Source organism: Rhipicephalus microplus, chromosome 1 (genome assembly GCF_043290135.1).
Source record: "Rhipicephalus microplus isolate Deutch F79 chromosome 1, USDA_Rmic, whole genome shotgun sequence".
Lineage (NCBI taxonomy): Eukaryota > Metazoa > Arthropoda > Arachnida > Ixodida > Ixodidae > Rhipicephalus > Rhipicephalus microplus.
Window position 1 is genome coordinate 277,231,996 of NC_134700.1, and position 17,381 is coordinate 277,249,376.

The window sequence follows — 17,381 nt, forward strand, 5'->3', positions numbered from 1 at the left end:
ACCTTGTTTAAATTTGCAATAAATACTATATGCATTATTTTCCTGAAAAGCCTTCCCAGCTAAATATCAAGTGATTGATCCATTTATTGATTGATTTATTGAGTTTCATGTCCAAGAGCAACAGTAAGGTAGTGAGACATGCCCTAGTGGTGGGCTTTCAATCAATTTCGACCACCTGGTGTTTTTTAAGATGTACTCAAATATACATAAGTACACAGTGTTCTTGCATTTAGCTCCAATTGAAGTATAGCTATCACAGCTTAAAACAATGTATGACCTAAAGTTTTGCAGCAGAATGCCATGGTCATTCAGCCACCACGGCAGGATTCTTATGCAATGTGGAAGAATACATAAAATACTAGAGATTTTATGACAATTACTTACTACACGGCGCAATTAATACAGCAAGCAGTCTTATAGTACATGGTACATATACTATCCCTAAAGTTCACTTCCTGTGAAGTGATGCACTATACACAGCAATCAATCACACAGGCCTTCTAGCAAGTCTCGACAAAAACAACATTCCGACCCAGCAAAAAATAAAAGGGAGATGCGGGCAACCAACCTCGTATCCAAAAGTGAGTGCCATGACGAGAATGAGGAAGCCGAAGAAAGCTTCAAGTTTGCGTAGACCATACTTGTCCAGCAGCAGAAATGTAAACGTGTCTATTATTGTGATCAGCACACCTGCGTACAGTGGAACCCTGCAATGACATGCACAGAAATAAGATGCATAGCAGAAGCATGCCGTCAAATTCAAATTTGCAGGCACACTTTGAACACGAAATCATGCTCGTGGTAACGAAAAATGAAGGAATAAGATCCACAAGAACCTATATTACACTGAAATATTTTAATCATTATACTGAAATAAACAAAGCATATGATTTTCTAAAAAATTATATGAAGACACTTTGGCACTAATGGCTTCAGGGTTTGAGGGCTTGAAAGGGAACTATATTCAACAAAATATTTCATTATAATACGCAAAAATTTCAAATGAATCAAATATGCCTTGTTAAACTTTGGAACATTGGTCGCCTGGAAATTTAGAAAGAGCAAAGTGAAAAATGGCTTAAGCAATGTCACAAAAAAGGTTTGAAGTCACAAGTATGAAGAATACCCAAATTTATGAACTAACGATTATTTTTGCAGGAAACTAGAAATCTAACAAGGTGCACAGCAAATGAGTGTGTCTTACCGTCCCCCAGAAAGTAGGAAAATGGCAATGGCTGTGCCGATGACCTCTTGCATGTCTGAGCCAACAACAGCCACTTCAATCATGATCCATAGAAGAATACGTGGAAAACGAGGATAGCCACGCCGGCACATTTCTGCCAAATGCAGGCCTGTCACAACGCCAAGCCGAGCACTCAGACGCTGCATCATCAGGCCCAGCAGAGTAGCCGACAGCAACACCCACATGAGCTGCATTGGAAGCCGAAAGGAAGAAACACCACGTTTTCATGGCTACTGGCACCTTCCACCTGCCAAGGTAGATGTAAAGTACATTTGTCCACGCAAACCATATGCTCATAGTAATGCCAAAATAGATAACTGTGCGAAACCATAAGAATAAAAGAAGCAATCATACAGACATCTTGTGGATAATCATGCTGTTTTGAATGTTTGAAAAGAACCTGATATCTATAAACTGTAACTAATATTTTACAGCATGTTCGAAGCTTGCACTGCACATTAACTAATGATGCCTGGCTAGCCCAGTTTAACAAAAGGAGAAGGATAGCTGAACTGCATTGTTGTTCTTAACTAGTGTCAATTCGCGAACTCCTGGCCCCGCCATCTTCCTATGACCTGAGAAATACCTGTAAGCATCACTTGAACAGGTGACCTCCTTTCCTGTAACTTCAACTTTGATTAGCATTAGGTTATGCTACATCTGGAATTTGCATGACATAGCGAAATCAGAGTAAATAAATGCAGAAGATTAATTTGAACTGTGCACGATAACCCTGAGGCCGAAAAAGGGCAGTATTGTTGAACTGAAAGCACGAAAGAAATAAACTGTTTCGTAAACTGCCAACCAAGAACTCTGTTTGTTTATTGTATGTTCATGCAACAAATGTCACGTCACATACACTTCACTGGAGAGTGTCTTGCGAAGCTTGTCTCACCTTGTACTCAGCCAGAGCACCAGACTGCAGGTCTGACTCAATGTTGCCAGGGTCCAGGTATGCAATGCTCATCAGGAAACCTGGACCTGTAAAAGCCCACAGCTTGCGCCAGCTGAAGGATGTCTGAAAACGTTTGAGAACCTCTACTGAAATGTGAAATGACCAGTACTACCTATCACCATATCCAGTTTAGAAACAAGAAATGGACAAAAAGACATGCTTGTTGCACCACACATTTTCCACGCCCATCTACCACAGACCAACTGGGATCCACCACTGACCCCACTGTTCTATGTCAAGTGTCTAGCAGTGGAAAACATTTATGCATTCCGGCAAATATTGTGCCAGTGTGGTTTGACCCTGCAACACTTTTGCAAGTTATAATGGAATAGTCTCACTATTAGCACATGACGCTTCAATAATCACATGTCGCGAAAATGTTCAAAATCCGTAAAACACAAGCTCATTTACAGGTATTTGTCCAATGCTTCAAGTGCTTTTTTTTCTCCTTCGAGCTAGCAAGGGCGCTGAAAGCTACTCAGGGTGGAGGAAGACAAGAGGGCAAGATGACGAGTCCCTTCATCAGTATGCATCACGACCTTGAGCATTTCCCCCCCCCCCCTTTTTTTTTTCCTTCAAACTCGTGGCTCATTTTCTGTTAGACCACGAGTGTGCGTGGAAGCACAAGGCGGCATCTCACGGCGGACACGGTAGCTACACAGCCCACGATGCCCAGATCGACGAACCGCCATGGACATGGGCACATGGCACAGAATTTTGGGTGCATGGCATCATTTGTAGAGAGAAAGGGGAGCACTTTTTAGCTAACCATGAGAATTGTAAGTTCTGGGCCACATCCCGCGCTACACTGTTTAACTCCAGTGTTCTAGGGAGCCCTATTAGCAGTGTTTTCCAACCATGATCAAAAAGTGTTCCAGATCTTTTTTTAGGTATGAAAAAATACTCCAAGCATTCATGTGTTTGTGGCACTAAATGTTTATAGCGAGTCTTTCGCGAAGCGAGGACACTTTTTGTGCTGCAATGTCCAACAGACTGTTTTTCTGCGGTGCTAGACTGGCACTTGCTTATTAAAGAGATTTGGTGCAATGATGACACCTATATTAAACACACACACCACATACTTATTGTGGTGCTGTCCTAAGATGATGCCAGAATTGAAAAAAGAAAGCAGCAGCTCATACAATGTTCTTATAATTGACATTTACTCTTTGCCAGGCATCTGGCGAGAATGTGTTAAAGATTAATGCGTGAAGTCATATGCTATTCAGATCAAATAGGCCGTAAGAAGCTAATTAGCATAAATAAAAAGGTAATCATAAGAGATTTCATTCACTCACCTCTCCTGTGTATGGAACCTCAATCTTTTGTTGAAAGTACGCCTGGTCAGATGGCTCAAACACCTTATGATTTGATGCTGTGGTACCATTTCCAAGGCCTTCAATAGAACTGTAGGTGCGTAATGATTGGTCCCCTGCAGAAGAAGCTTTCCCATATATGACAAATGATTCAGAATCATCCAGATTTGTAAACTGCAGACTGCTTCTTAGTAGTCACTTAACGGTCGGCGCAGCAAATATTACAAGTGGCCGTGGAGAATGCAAGACCAAACTATTTGTGCATGAGTTGAATGAGCTGCACACACTTTGGTTAAACGCAGCAGTTCAGAGCAATTCACAATTCTCCAGTACGAACAGAAGCATGAATAAATTTGTAAGGCATGTTCATCATGAGTACATCATGAGTACATCAGGGAAGCTGCGCTTAATTATTGTCATATTTCAGTTGAACAACACACATTTGATTTATCAAGAGAACTTTTATGTGTTCATTTAAAATATTCATTTTCTATACACTTTTTGATTCTGTATACCGACTATTTCAACATGCAAATTACATACCATGAGTGATGTGCGTGCTTGGCGCTTTTCCTTCATTCGACCTTTCTCTAGACTCATATGCTTCTGAAAAAATGAAACGTACATGTCACAATGGGCAAAAAACTTTAGCGCATGGAGGTATTTTATGAGATATGCCACTGTTTTGTTATCACTAGCAGAAAAACAAGTGATTCCGAGAACACTCACCTTGTAATGACATGCCGAAGTTGGGTCTTCACGCTGGAACAATGTGTGGCTTTGATTACAGGAAATGTGTTTGCACATCAGCAAAACCTCACTTGAATTTGACTTATCTCAGGCACTCTAGCCAAAGGTCAACAGAAAGAACGATAGCGAAACATACAGACGAAGACTGCGTAGCTGTGCTAACACTATTTGCTGGAAGAACAGCTGTGGCATGCTGTAAATCATGGTGACATACATATCATCTCGAACAGAGACAGGGTGAAATAAAATTAACTAAACAAAAATTTACCCATTCTAAGCATAGTTTTTGAAAGCCACAAACATTGCGACTTTTAAAAGGCGTGCTTAAAATTGTTTAACTTTGGTTTAGTTTAATTTTATTTCGTGCTGTCTCTGTTTGAGCTGATATGTGTGTCACCTTGATTCACCATGGTTACTGCGAGGTTATTTGATCACCGTGACTATTCTAACCTTAGTTGTGAAACACAAACATTTTTCCAGCTTGAGTGAAGTATGTGAAAGAGCGCTGTGCATGGACATTCACCTGTAGAATAAGCTTGCAAGAACAATAATTTCACTATCAATATGTGGCCAAGGAAATGAATTTAAGAAGAGATAAAATTGCCAAAATGTGACATTTCAGAAAGGCTTGCCATAGGTGCATTTTTGTCATCCTATCATATAGCACATGCAAAACACTAAAGCGAACTTCCCCAAATGGCCCGATGCCATGGTTGTGCACCTTTGCAAAAAAAGCCAGATAAAAAAAAACCTTCATTCAAATGATGACTACACAACATATTCTTGTTTTTTGCAATCACATAGTGAAGAGTATTTGCTAGTATCAAGGTTTATGATATCGAAAAAGTACCTCACAATAATTTCACAAGCCCAAAGAGTCTTGACAAGCAAACTCTACCACCTTGAAATTATTTTCTTAAGCTCCAAGTCACAGCCATGACAAAAAGTGCTACTGCAGCGTTGTTGCAGCGCTCATATGATACCACTTGCACATGAATTCTCTTTTATACTTTATGCTGCAATAGCATAACGAAGCCAGAAAAAAAGAGACTCGTATGTATACACTGTACTGCATGTTGAAAGGTTATTTTAGTTCACACAGAGCAGCACCTATTTACTGGCCTGTATAACAAACTCACATTATTATATAATAGGTTAAGGACACAAAAATGGCAATCTTATACACTCCCAAATTTTTCTTAAATACGTATATATATATATATTTATATATATATATAGGGAGAGAGAGAGAGAGAGAGAGATAAAGGGCATGTACTTGATGAGCAAAGCGAAGATACATGTTGGTCGATGTGTCACTCGCTTGTATATGTTTTCATGGTGTCTTTTTTACAATTTTGTATGTACTAGAACACACAAGCACAACTGAAATCAATATAACCTGAACCAAATGACATATGCAAGGTGGGTGTGATCACAGACCATAAGATAAGATGGACGTTTGTATTGTCCTCATTGACTGGCCATTTCGGAGCACTCTTCTGAGAGAGAGGCTAATGAAAGAAAAAAGAAGCAATCTCCCTCTCTCATGAGAGCGCTCATGCAAGTGGAGTGACATACGTTTATATTACCCGAATGTGAATTTTTTTTTATTGTTTCATTTTTACTTTGATTGTGTATCTTCCTGGATGTACTGTACACCCAAGCTGTATTCGTGCTTTTTTGTCTGCTATGTTTTACATAAAGTTATTTGTATCGCCTTTTTTATGTGAGTATTCACTGCTGTCTGTAAGGTCCCTCAGGTCCCTTCAAGCTGTTTTTGACAGCTTTTTGACTGGGGGGCACCCTCAAAATTTCTGTGTTGGAAAAGGAACTTCAAAGTTCATGTTCAAACAAACAATCAAAGATGGCATATGTTTTACGATTCCTGTGCCTAGTTTTAGCAAATTACGAGAGATATATTTGAGAACTGCCACATCACATACTCTTAGCAATTAACAATTTAAAACGAGCAAAGCAAAGTGCCATCTTTCTACGTTTTGAGTTAAACATCCTTAGAAATTAATTATCATGCAGAGTGATATATTTCCATAAAACTTTTCGCACCGGCAGATGATAAATTATATAACAGTTAATATTCGCAAATAAACAACACACGTATTGTGAGAAACAATTATCAGTTTCATTGATTCAATAGTTACGGCAACAATGGTTTGCCTATGAGAGGTTCAATCATAATTAATATCCGCAAATAATTGACAAACGTAGAGAAATTATACTTGAGAATCCAACAGGCAACTAATGTTAGTTTCATTGGTTCAGCTCATTATGGCATTGCTTCGACCATGCCAGTCAAAATGAGATGCGAAATAAAACACTTTGCCGGCCTGTTCCACCACGCAAGACAAGGGGTCCCAGGCTTTTAGCGCTAACCGCGAACCGAAAGGTGAAGTGACGACGACAACCGAAAGTGGTTGACCATGAGCCTTGACGGGAACAAATTTTCCCAATGGGTTAAACATGTGAATACCTAATTACAATCACACCAATACCACGTTTAAAATAGTACAGAAATACAATTCGGTCGTCACGATTTCATCGCTCGACTGTCAGAGGAAAGCGGGTTCCGGGTTCACATGATGTACACGGTTTTCAACACAAAGATAAATTTCTGCGTGTGTATAGCGCGCACAGAAACTCCCGATTCAGATGTCCAGCATTTATATTGCCGACATCATAAAAACAACAGAACTAACAGAACCTTCTGCATTAGGGAGACAGAATGAATCGCTGAGGGATCAATTGAACAAGACGCGCATGGATCATCTGCAGGTGGAAAACTAGTAGTGGGACACCGAGCGACTTACCTGAAGACCTCTCCGCACATGCACTGCACAAAATGTCCCGGCGATTATCAACAAATAAAATCTACGGCACCGATTCCTAGCATTGCTGTAACGTATGCGATGAAGCGCTCATACTATCGCCCGTCGACACATATTAGCCAAGGAGCAAGCTGCACACCTACGGCCACATTCAGCGATGTAGCAAAAGGCGAACACCGCCTACGAGAACGACGTAAGCGATAAACGAACGCTACTTCCGAGTGCAGCGCTCGCAGCGGAGGTAAGACAGACTTTTCAAGCTTCGACGTGGCCTTCGAGATTGCTGACGGAAAGCGGTCGACTGGCGGCAACGTTTAAACAGCATTTGGAAAACGCATGTGGAGCAATCGGATGCCCGACCGATCAGCGAATATTCTTTGACGTACTTCAATCAGGCACAGTGCATCTTCTACGAAATGAAAGTGGCGACTCTGCGTCATAAATGATGGGCGTGACACGGCAGAGTTTTTATATGCACTTAATTATGATGAGGCACATTATGCGCAACACAAAATGCGCGATCGAACCACTTTCCAAGCCGATTTCGATAATAGGGTGGTTAAGAAAAGTCACAAGAATGACGTCAGCTTCTGTTCGACTGATGGGTTCATAGATCTAGTTTCTTAGAAATAAAAAGAGTTCATCCAGATATATGAATTACAAGCATTGTTGGGTAAAACTGTACGCTCTGGAGGTTTCGGTGACACCGGCATTTGAACACCTTTTGACAGCTCCGTTGTTAAAAGTTGTGAATGTAATGCGTGCAAATCAAATATCTGAACACTGCCGTACACGTGTCGTATTTGGAGGACACTTACTGCAACGTATATGAGCGCACAACAGATAGAGTAGAGAGAGAGCTGACTTTTTTTTTTTTTTGCTGCAAAGTCTACAGACAGCGTGCATGTGTACTATACTTGTAAACAATCCTTGAAGCATAGCCAAGACCTGCGACACTGGCTACAATTCGCACTGTGGACGTGCATCATCAAGGCGGATGGTTTCGCCTAGTATTTATGCCTCGCTCAAGCAAGCCCCGCTCAAGCCTCGCTCAAGCCAGCCGAAGAGCGGAGTCTGTGGTGTTACAACATCGCTGTCGACGTGGCTTGACACGAATATTAAGTCTTTGCGAAGTGTGAACGGGAAAAGCGTGCTGTACTGTGTATATATAGTACACTGTACATAGTACTTTTCTGTATAGTGCTTGACATGTGCAGGGAAGAGTGTGCTGTACCTTCTGAACAGGCAGAGCGAAGTGTATAATACTTTTATGTGCAGCAATCGACATGTATGCGCAGACAGGCTTCTATGCAGAATTTTTTTTTTTTTGGGGGGGGGGGGGACGTCAAGTGAGGGCCAGTCAGGCAAATAGTCATTTTGCGCTATGTATGCATGGCGAAGACGAATTCGGGAGGGGGGACGCGGGCCTATAGTGCCGCCCATTGACCACGCCTCTGTGCGCAAACGTACCAAGTCCGTCCTGGGCTACTCACCAGTAATGCCCCTCCAGTGATGTTACTCACTTTGCCCTACGGACTACTGTTATGCTCGCGAGAAACCGGCCAGATACAGACAGAAGCCACGGCCCGCTACTTAGTGCACTTCAGCGCGTTGCAGAGTGCCTGGGGTCGCCGTGACAGTTTGCTTTGCGAGAGCCACAAACGAAGTTGAAATTAATTTCCACTTTTTTCCCCCCACCGCGGTGTCTCTGAAGGGAACGTCTAGTCCTCATATACGAATACTCACGTCTACACTGTGTGTACGTGCACTTCTTTCCGGGTAGTGATCCGTAACATTCTGTCATGCCCAGCCCGTTTACGCGCAGCTCTGGAGCACACAACGTACCACCAAAATCCACTGTGCACCAGCTGCGCGTCCAGGTGGCGTACAGGTTTTTCGTACTTTATTTCCTGAATACGCCGTTGTCGCAAACAGGTGGTACACCGAAAGGTACCTTTGGCAACGCGCAAGCTGTACATGCACTGATACGTGCTATTCGCGGAGGTCTACGCGTAAGCGAAAGTGGAGGTTCTATACGAAGGACCCCGTGTGTGGGCAACGCAGATCGGTGTCCTGCGTCTGCATGGTAACAGCCGCTCCCTTTTTCTTTTTCGCTCATTCTACACGTTACGTCAGAGCACGCAATATGTATGTAGCAGCTGTCCTTATTCGCGGTGAACTCGAAGAATAATGGTTCCACGTGACAGGTGCCGCAACTATACAAGTGAAGTCAATACAGCCTACCATCTGCGCGCAGTTTCTGCGAGACTGTCTCGAAAAGAAGGGAGCACAGAGAAATCTTAACTAGTTGCTTCATCAATAAACGCATAGTGACGTGCGGCCTCGCATAGTTGTCGTCACTGCAGAGATACCTAAATATATCAACCCGATAGCGTTGAAGAGCTCGTTTCGCAGAAAGTCTAGTGTCAGCGTCGTTGGATGGGAGCTAAAAATTACCACCTTGTCCGTGACAGAAAAATCGAAAAAAAAAATGCAACTCAAATAAACAATTGAAAAGTCAGGTGCGAATGAGGATATAACTAAAATATACCCAAACTGTCTGCGTTGCGAGTAGGTGTTCTTCCACAAAGCTACGCTGCATGTTTCTTCGAATTTTCTATGAGAATTGCATTAAAAAAAAAAAACGTGAGGCGTGTAGTGGAGAGATGTCTCCTTAACGCGTGTAATAATGTGTGATAAGCAGGCAATCGCACCAGGCCTCATATGTTAAATGCGCAATGAGTGGGTACATTTAATAAAAAAAGTGCTCCGGCTTAACGATCAGCAAAAACATCAACAAAGTGAATAGCTGCGTAGTTTTGCATGATGAATTACGTACGCCCTTATCTGATTTGCTAAAGAAAAAAATAATCGTGGCGCTGCGGGCACTTGATAACTGTACTTTGCTTTGCAACGGTCAATGTTACGCGCTCAGTCGTTCGTTTCCTTACGGCATGGTTGAGGCATGAACCGAAAGTCGGAACTATAAGCTGTAGCAATTGAAGAGATGATGCGCACGAGGCCCGATTACGCTGTCGCGTTCTGCTCTTGAAGCCGAGGCTCAAGCGTCCTACAAGTTTGCTTGTTTGTTTGTTTGTGTGTTTGTGTTTTGTGTTTTTTTCGCCCCCTATATGTAAAAATAACTAAAAGGAAAATGGGGGGGGGGGGGTAGTCCGTACCACCAGGAGGTATAACAGGCTCAAGCCAATCTAACATAAATGAAGAGGGGAAACTTCCCAAATTTTTTTTTTTTTTGAAAAAGCCAATTAGTTAAAAAAGTAACATGGGTAAAACCTAGTGAGTGCAGCATGAAACTGTAATAAATAAACTAGTTAGCTTCTCAGGAATGAGCAGGTCGATATGCAGCAGCAGTGTATTTCCCCCACTTGAGTTTTTGGAGTTCGCGTGTGTGTGTGTGTGTGTGTGTGTGTGTGTGTGTGTGTGTGTGTGTGTGTGTGTGTGTGTGTGTGTGTGTGTGTGTGTGTGTGTGTGTGTGTGTGTGTGTGTGTGTGCTAAGCCCCTTGTGGGATGGGGTGGGGGAGGGCAGGTATTTTTGGCACAGGAGTGTTTTATGCACCCACAGGGACCCTAACAGATCCCCATCCCCTCTTATTTGTTCTCCTGTTTATTGCAGAAAGAGGCAGACTGCTCAGTAAACGAGGAACCGTAAGCTGTTCTGAAACGTAACATCATCATCAGACTTGGTCTGTTGTCACCGGGTTTCACCTCATCCAATGCCTGACTAAACGAACTTTCGTCCAACTCTTGACTACAGGTAGAACGTTAATAATGTGCAGCACCCTCCTCTAGTGATCTAGCTGTTACTACCCGCTCCCTGCTCAGCGTAGCGAGAATTTTTTTTTTCGGCGGAAAGAAAGAGGGTGGGGTGGTTAGAGCGTTTGTATGGTGTGTATATGATGCGCGTGCGAAATTGAAAATTTTCGGGGGGTGGGGGGGGGGGGTGGAACTCCGAATGAACCACGCGGAGATGAAATACGTTTTTGTGTCAAAGCAACGAAGCCTGCGCGCATTCATGCACCCAAGCTTCACTACCGATGAAGTAGATCATTTCTGCTTCCTTTTACTTGGGTACGCTTCGACGTCTCGGAAACAAATGGCTGTTCATGCACACCTGCCCCCCCCCCCCCCCTGCTACTTTTCTACAGAAAACATTATCAACCATAACGTCCAATGGCGTTACTGACGTAAATTGAATGCGAACATCAGGCCGACAATCTGCAAGAGTTAGTCATGCGAGTTGAAACTGTGTTCAAGCATATAGTGCACGCGCGGCACGTATGATTCAAGGTTACACGTTGAGCTTTAAATAGAGATGTGGCTATAAGAGGGAAAAGAAGAGAAAAGTGAGCCCCGTAACTGTATGCATCAGTGTGCGACACTTCGACAGTATACCTCACAAGGGATGGGGGTGAGGAGGGATTAAAAGGATAGAATTAAACGTTTAGAGAGAGAGAGAGAGAGAGAGAGAGAGAGAGAGAGAGAGAGAGAGAGAGAGAGAGAGAGAGAGATGCGCTGGGACAGCAAGCGAGGACATATCGAGGGGATAGGAGAGATAGGAAAGATGGAAACACGGTCACAGGAGTCCGAGGACAAGAATGACGTCGTGTATTGGCGACGCGTAGTCAACGGCGGTCCGGAAGCGCCACATCGCATCTGTCAAGGCACACAGCATGCAAAACTCGAAAGTTCGTACGTTCACATACTGCGGCCGCAGCTGGGTCACCGCTGCACTCGTGATTTCGCAGCGACCTCGTTTCTTTTGACAAATGCCACGCATGCAATTGAGACAGGGTGCAAAGAATAATAAAGAAATAGGTCTGGGCAACACAACTAAAACAAAAAAATGTTAATAATGACAAGTGTATCTGTACAACAAGGGGTTGTCACGTGTTAGATAGAGTTACTGGTATACCTTTAGCTAAAGGCATATATACAGTAACTCTAGTGTTAGGCCACGCGTTGTGCCACATCGTTGATTGATTGATATGTGGGGTTTAACGTCCCAAAACCACCATATGATTATGAGAGACGCCGTAGTGGAGGGCTCCGGAAATTTTGACCACCTGGGGTTCTTTAACGTGCTGTGCCACGTCGTGCCATGCTGTGACAGCAGAGTCAAACAGGAACTATAGGCTGATGAGCATGTCTTTCAGTGGTCGCGGGTCGGGCTCAGTCTGAAAGGCTGATACTGCGAGCAACAACGAGGAAAGCTGCTTCGGGTAGGGCTCGATTGCCGAGGCAGCTCGCGCTTGATGTGGTGGTTTATCCTACGTTCAGTTTTCCCCTCGCGTATGTTTGTGTATCGAGGTGAGGAGAATAATTGAATCGCGAAGCTCCGCTATGCAGTGACTGAGAGTTTCGTAAAAAAAAGATATAGACCACACACAAAAATATTAAGATATTCTTTGTGGATGAGACCAATGGCACGTTTTGGGCAATCTTCTGCGACAGCCTCTGCCCCCATTTGCTGTGTTCTGGCTATTAGAGAATGTAATTTTGATTGATTAACAACTTGATTTGATTGATATGAGGGGTTTAAAGTCCCAAAACCACCATATGATTATGACAGACGCCGTATAGTATAAAGGGCTTCGGAAGTTTCGACCACCTGGGGTTCTTTAACGTGCACCCAAATCTGAGCACATGGGCCTAATGCATTTCAGTCTCCATATAAATATGCAGCCGCCGCACCCAGGATTCGATCCCGTGGCCTGCGGGTCTTGCACAGTGTTGAACTTGCGCAGTGTTGTTACAATGTGTGCCATGTCAAAGCTCGTATAACCGATTTACATGGCAAAGCGGCTCTGAAAGCCTGAAATGTGGGTACACAGTGCACATAAAAGAAAAAAAAAATCACTCTATTGAAGCCTTAATTGAAGACTATATGGTTTCTTTAGTAAAAGAGCTTCGCAGCTGCATGAAAAATGTATTCCTGTCCGTTGTTCGAACGCACGGCCGAAGCCTTTTCGTAACGGTCACTCTAGCATCCGAGCAGTTTGAAAGACTCGCAGCTGGTTGATAATATTTTTTTTTCTTTTCTCTCCCCTCTTCCTCTTCATAAACCACCGTAAGCCTACATAGCCACATCCTTGCACACCAGGAGGGACCAGTCCAACTGTGTAAAGCTACTAGTAATGTTGGTGGCACGCTTAGATGGTTAGAAGGGGGGGGGGGGTATGGGGGGGGGGGCTCATCCCACCCTTGCTGTGTTACGGCCATGTTGACACTTTTAATCGTGAACACATTCGACAGAGATGACTTAGATGGTTAGAAGGGGGGGGGGTATGGGGGGGGCGCATCCCACCCTTGCTGTGTCACGGCCATGTTGACACATTCAAAGGTGAACGCATTCGACAGAGATGTCTGGCTTGGTAAAAAAAGAAAAAAAAACGTTAGAAAGTTTGACTAAAAGTGGCTGTAGAGTTTATTTATTTTATTCGTACGTTGATACATGTGACACACATTCGCCCGCAAGCGTGCGCAGAGTTTCCCAACTAAAGGGAGCACCCTTTCCCCTTCCCCAACCTCTTCGGTGGAGTCTAAAGCACATATTTTTTTTTTTAGAATGGGCAATAAATGAGAATGGAGCGAGAGAAGTTTTTGGAATTCGACAAGAAGGGTCTTCGGTCGCCGTTATCGTTAAATACTTGTCTGGCCGCAACCGTGTTCTTTAAACAATGGCGGGACAGATGGACAACTGAGAAACGGCATGGTGCTAACTTTGCACCCCCCTCACCACCGTCTATTCACGCGCTCTATGCTTTGCACAGCCGTGTACTCTCCGATAAAGAAGTATATCCGTGCGTTGACGACGTGTACACGGAAACGCCGGTGGAAAATCCCGGGGGAAAGCGCGGCATTGCAATTCTTTGCGACGTGCCGAGAAGGTCACGGTGTACTCGTAGCGAGGGGCGTCCTTGGAAGTGTAGCCCAGACCGGTCGGTACGGCTTTTGTGAGAGCGCTGGGACTCAAAAATGCGCGATCGCGATTTATCAGAGATGACCGCCGTAAATCTCGAGAACGGAAATCAATTCTCAGCATAGGTATTACGTATACAGTTCAAAAACAGCAAAATAAGAACCCTCAAGAGCTTTGAAGTCGATGAATCAGCAATCCATAGTTACAAACTTCCCATACCGCGCGTCGATAAAGAATCCACCGACATTCATGCCGACTTGTAAATGTTGATAAGTACCAACGTTAGACACTTCAACATATTTGCACAGCGCAAGAGTACTAGTAGTTAAGAAGTAACCACAGAAGCGCTCTTTTTGTCCTTGTCTCTTCTTCTGTAGTTACGACGGAACTACTCGTTGTCTTGCGCTGTGCAAATATGTTGATTCCCAATCATCAACCAGCCCAAGCATCTGTCAAGTTACATTTAGTCACTTATACACGCTTTTTCTCGAAATTTTGGATAACAAAGCCACATGTTAGAACCATGGTTTAAAATAAGTAATAGAAATGTACATTAATATAACCTGAGTCATTTGGTGCAGAATAAAAGACTGCGTTTGTTAATAATGAAGCAGCCATGTTTATTAGTTATATAGTATAGGGAAGCAACAATGACTTTTTATTTTGGTATCTATAAAGTCGTTATGTTCTGAGAGTTGTGAATGGATGAATGCATGAATAATTGATTGATTGATTGATCGATCGAAGGAACAATCGAACGAACGAACGAACCTTCTCAACGTCTGTGTCGGGTGTTTCGGTTTACCGTTTCGCTACTGTGGTATTACTTTACTGGCACAGTATACACTCGAATCCCGAAATAAAAAGAGGATGTCGCGGAGCTCTTCGGTGACCCTGCAAGCGTATAGCAACAGCCCAGCTCACGCAAATACGGAACACGACTTCCGAGGAACAAATTACAATTCTCGGAAACTGCGCCGTATACCTTTGACTCAGCCGCCTGTACACACACGACTCTTCGCATCTGTTTACAAAGAAGCCCAGACAGTGCATATGCCATTGCAGCTTGATTCATATCGGCGACTTCGTATCTGTTGCGACACGTCGCCTACATCCATGGGGCGTCGGCAGGAACTGGGTGAGGGGGTCGCGCTGGTGTAGCTTGGGTAGGGACAAGTGCTGCTGTGGCGTACCCCGTTTGCACATGCCACCCGCCTCCCCTCCTGTTTACGTCTATGCCTTCAGCCATACATTCACTTCCTCTTAGGTCGACTGCAAAGTATATCAATGGCATTACCTCATTTAACGAAACGTCGTTTGTGCCGACATTCGCTGTGATTCCACGAAAACAGTTCGTTGAAACGAGTTGGAAAACGTCTCGGCCGGTCGTGCTGCAGTGGTGAGACAAACGGCACCCGTCAAGTCAGCTACAGCGGTCAGCAAAAGCGACGAGCTCGAGCATTGCGACATGCATGTTGTTCTGCGCACAGCGCTGCCGCTATCGTCCGCACAGTTTTCCGAGAAAGTGCGTTGACATTTCTTATCCGGGCTTTCTTCGCGTGTCATTCTGAAGACAAGCTCTGGACTTTGAACCGCGTGTGGCTGGCATATTGTTAATGTCGCAAGTGTCACACCGCACCTTCATGTACAGTACATAACACAATACACACCCAGCAACAAAGCATACTGGACGAGACACTTGCGAACCGCGCTCGATTATCGCTTAACCTGAAAAGCAAACATAGTGTTTGATAAAAGGCTTTGCCTGAAGTGATATTTGCAATCTACACAGTTATTAATCTGACCATCACAGTGGCTAATAATACATCTATTCAGAAGCATCGAGCACATATATAGCGGAAATTCCCAACTATCCATGTCGCTGATGTGCCGCCTACTTTTATCTCCGCGTGTATACGCGCCCGTATTCGGACGCACTTTTTGCAAATGCGAAGATAACGTAAAGTGCCCAATCTGCTTCTGTACTTGTCACGGCTTTGAGCGTTTCTTTCAAGTAAATCATCGCACGTATTTGAGCGGCTGCACATCGCCGAGAGAGAGAGCATAGTGGGCGTGATAAAGTATATGTAGTGTCCAACACCTCTTGTCAGAGAGCTCAGCGCATGCCTATATGACTGTGACTCTGCGCATGCCTATATGACTGTGACTCTGCCACGCTGCAACTCTGAAGTGTCTCATTGGCGAGGGCACAGTGGGTCAGGCTATACATTAATCGTTCTCACCTTAGTAGTCAAGACATCGGGTATGGCTTTCCGACATATACGCCTAGCCCTCTCCATCTGTTTTCTTATTTTCCAAATTTATACTTCGATCCTTGTGTATTTTAAGGAATACATTATGGAAGTTTCGTTTGCGACATCCTATGACAGGAGCCTTACATAAAAAATGCTGTTTAGCCGATGAGCTACTGTTTTTTCTTACGTTAAAGAAAAAGCCAGCATCATGCATACATTGCGTATTATCGCGAAGTGTGATACTGATGCAGATGTGTGACGCTATAACGAACGAATGGTAACTAACCGTATATTAACAAACGTGGTTTAACGAATTGAACAACTCAAGAAATTAAAATTAGCTTCGAGTCTAAATCAGGCCAATCATTTTACGGAGAGGGAAGGGGGGGGGGGGGTCACCTGAAGCGACATCATAGAAGGGGGCATGGTCATAGATTCTTTTCTTCTTACTAGCAGAAAAAAAAAACCTTCTTTGCATAAATACTAGCTGCCAATGTGTACTCACAGTGGTTGGAATCATTAGTTCTAAATGTTGGTCGAAGGTGGACTACAAGCACCTAAGTGAGGGGCAGGGGTGCTGACAAAGATTTGGGAGGAGGGGAGACAATTGCCCCTATCAACCCTCCCCTCTGGCTCCTCTACTGGTGTCACTTTAGATCTAAAGCTTCCGAAATCTAAAAAAAAAAACAAACTCGAACCATGGAAAAACACAAGACAATTAGGCGCCTGTCCTGCGTTCTTACGAGGTCCGAGGTTTTTCTTTCTCTCTCTCTCTCTCTCTCTCTCTCTCTCTCTCTCCTTCTCAGCTGCTGACCCGCAGGTAGCGGGATCGAATCCCAGCTGCGGCGGCTGCAGTTTCGATGGAGGCGGCAATGTTGTAGGCCCGTGTGCTTAGATTTGGGTGCAGGTTAAAAAACCCCAGGTGGTCGAAATTTCCGGAGTCCTTCACTACGGGGTCTTTCATAATCATATGATAGTTTTGGGACGTTAAACCCCACAAGTAAATCAATCAATTTTCTTTTTTTTTTCTTGCGCTTTAAGGAGCTATAGATCAGCACCAGACTTTCTTTAGGTGACAT

The 17,381-nt window shown here is 43.8% G+C and overlaps 1 protein-coding gene across 8 annotated transcripts in view; it reads right to left on the reverse strand.

The window, feature by feature from the left end:
• Mvl (solute carrier family member malvolio) overlaps positions 1 to 15,459 on the reverse strand; it is a 30,564-nt gene extending 15,105 nt beyond the window's left edge. For 4 of the 8 annotated variants that reach the window (XR_012895356.1, XM_075895479.1, XM_075895494.1 and 1 more), the window contains exons 1-7: positions 7,090 to 7,228; positions 4,244 to 4,276; positions 4,058 to 4,120; positions 3,497 to 3,642; positions 2,139 to 2,261; positions 1,205 to 1,431; positions 569 to 707 (exon numbers count right to left, since the gene is read on the reverse strand). Coding sequence is in view for 4 of the 8 variants with exons in the window: in XM_075895479.1 (XP_075751594.1) it covers positions 569 to 707; positions 1,205 to 1,431; positions 2,139 to 2,261; positions 3,497 to 3,642; positions 4,058 to 4,120; positions 4,244 to 4,256 (711 nt within the window). In the remaining 4 variants the exon portion in view is untranslated. Of the gene's footprint in view, positions 1 to 568; positions 708 to 1,204; positions 1,432 to 2,138; positions 2,262 to 3,496; positions 3,643 to 4,057; positions 4,121 to 4,243; positions 4,277 to 7,089; positions 7,250 to 15,344 lie in introns of those variants that run through there. The other 4 variants (XR_012895358.1, XM_075895487.1, XR_012895359.1 and 1 more) reach the window with 3 other exon arrangements.
• Positions 15,460 to 17,381: the final 1,922 nt, after the last annotated feature.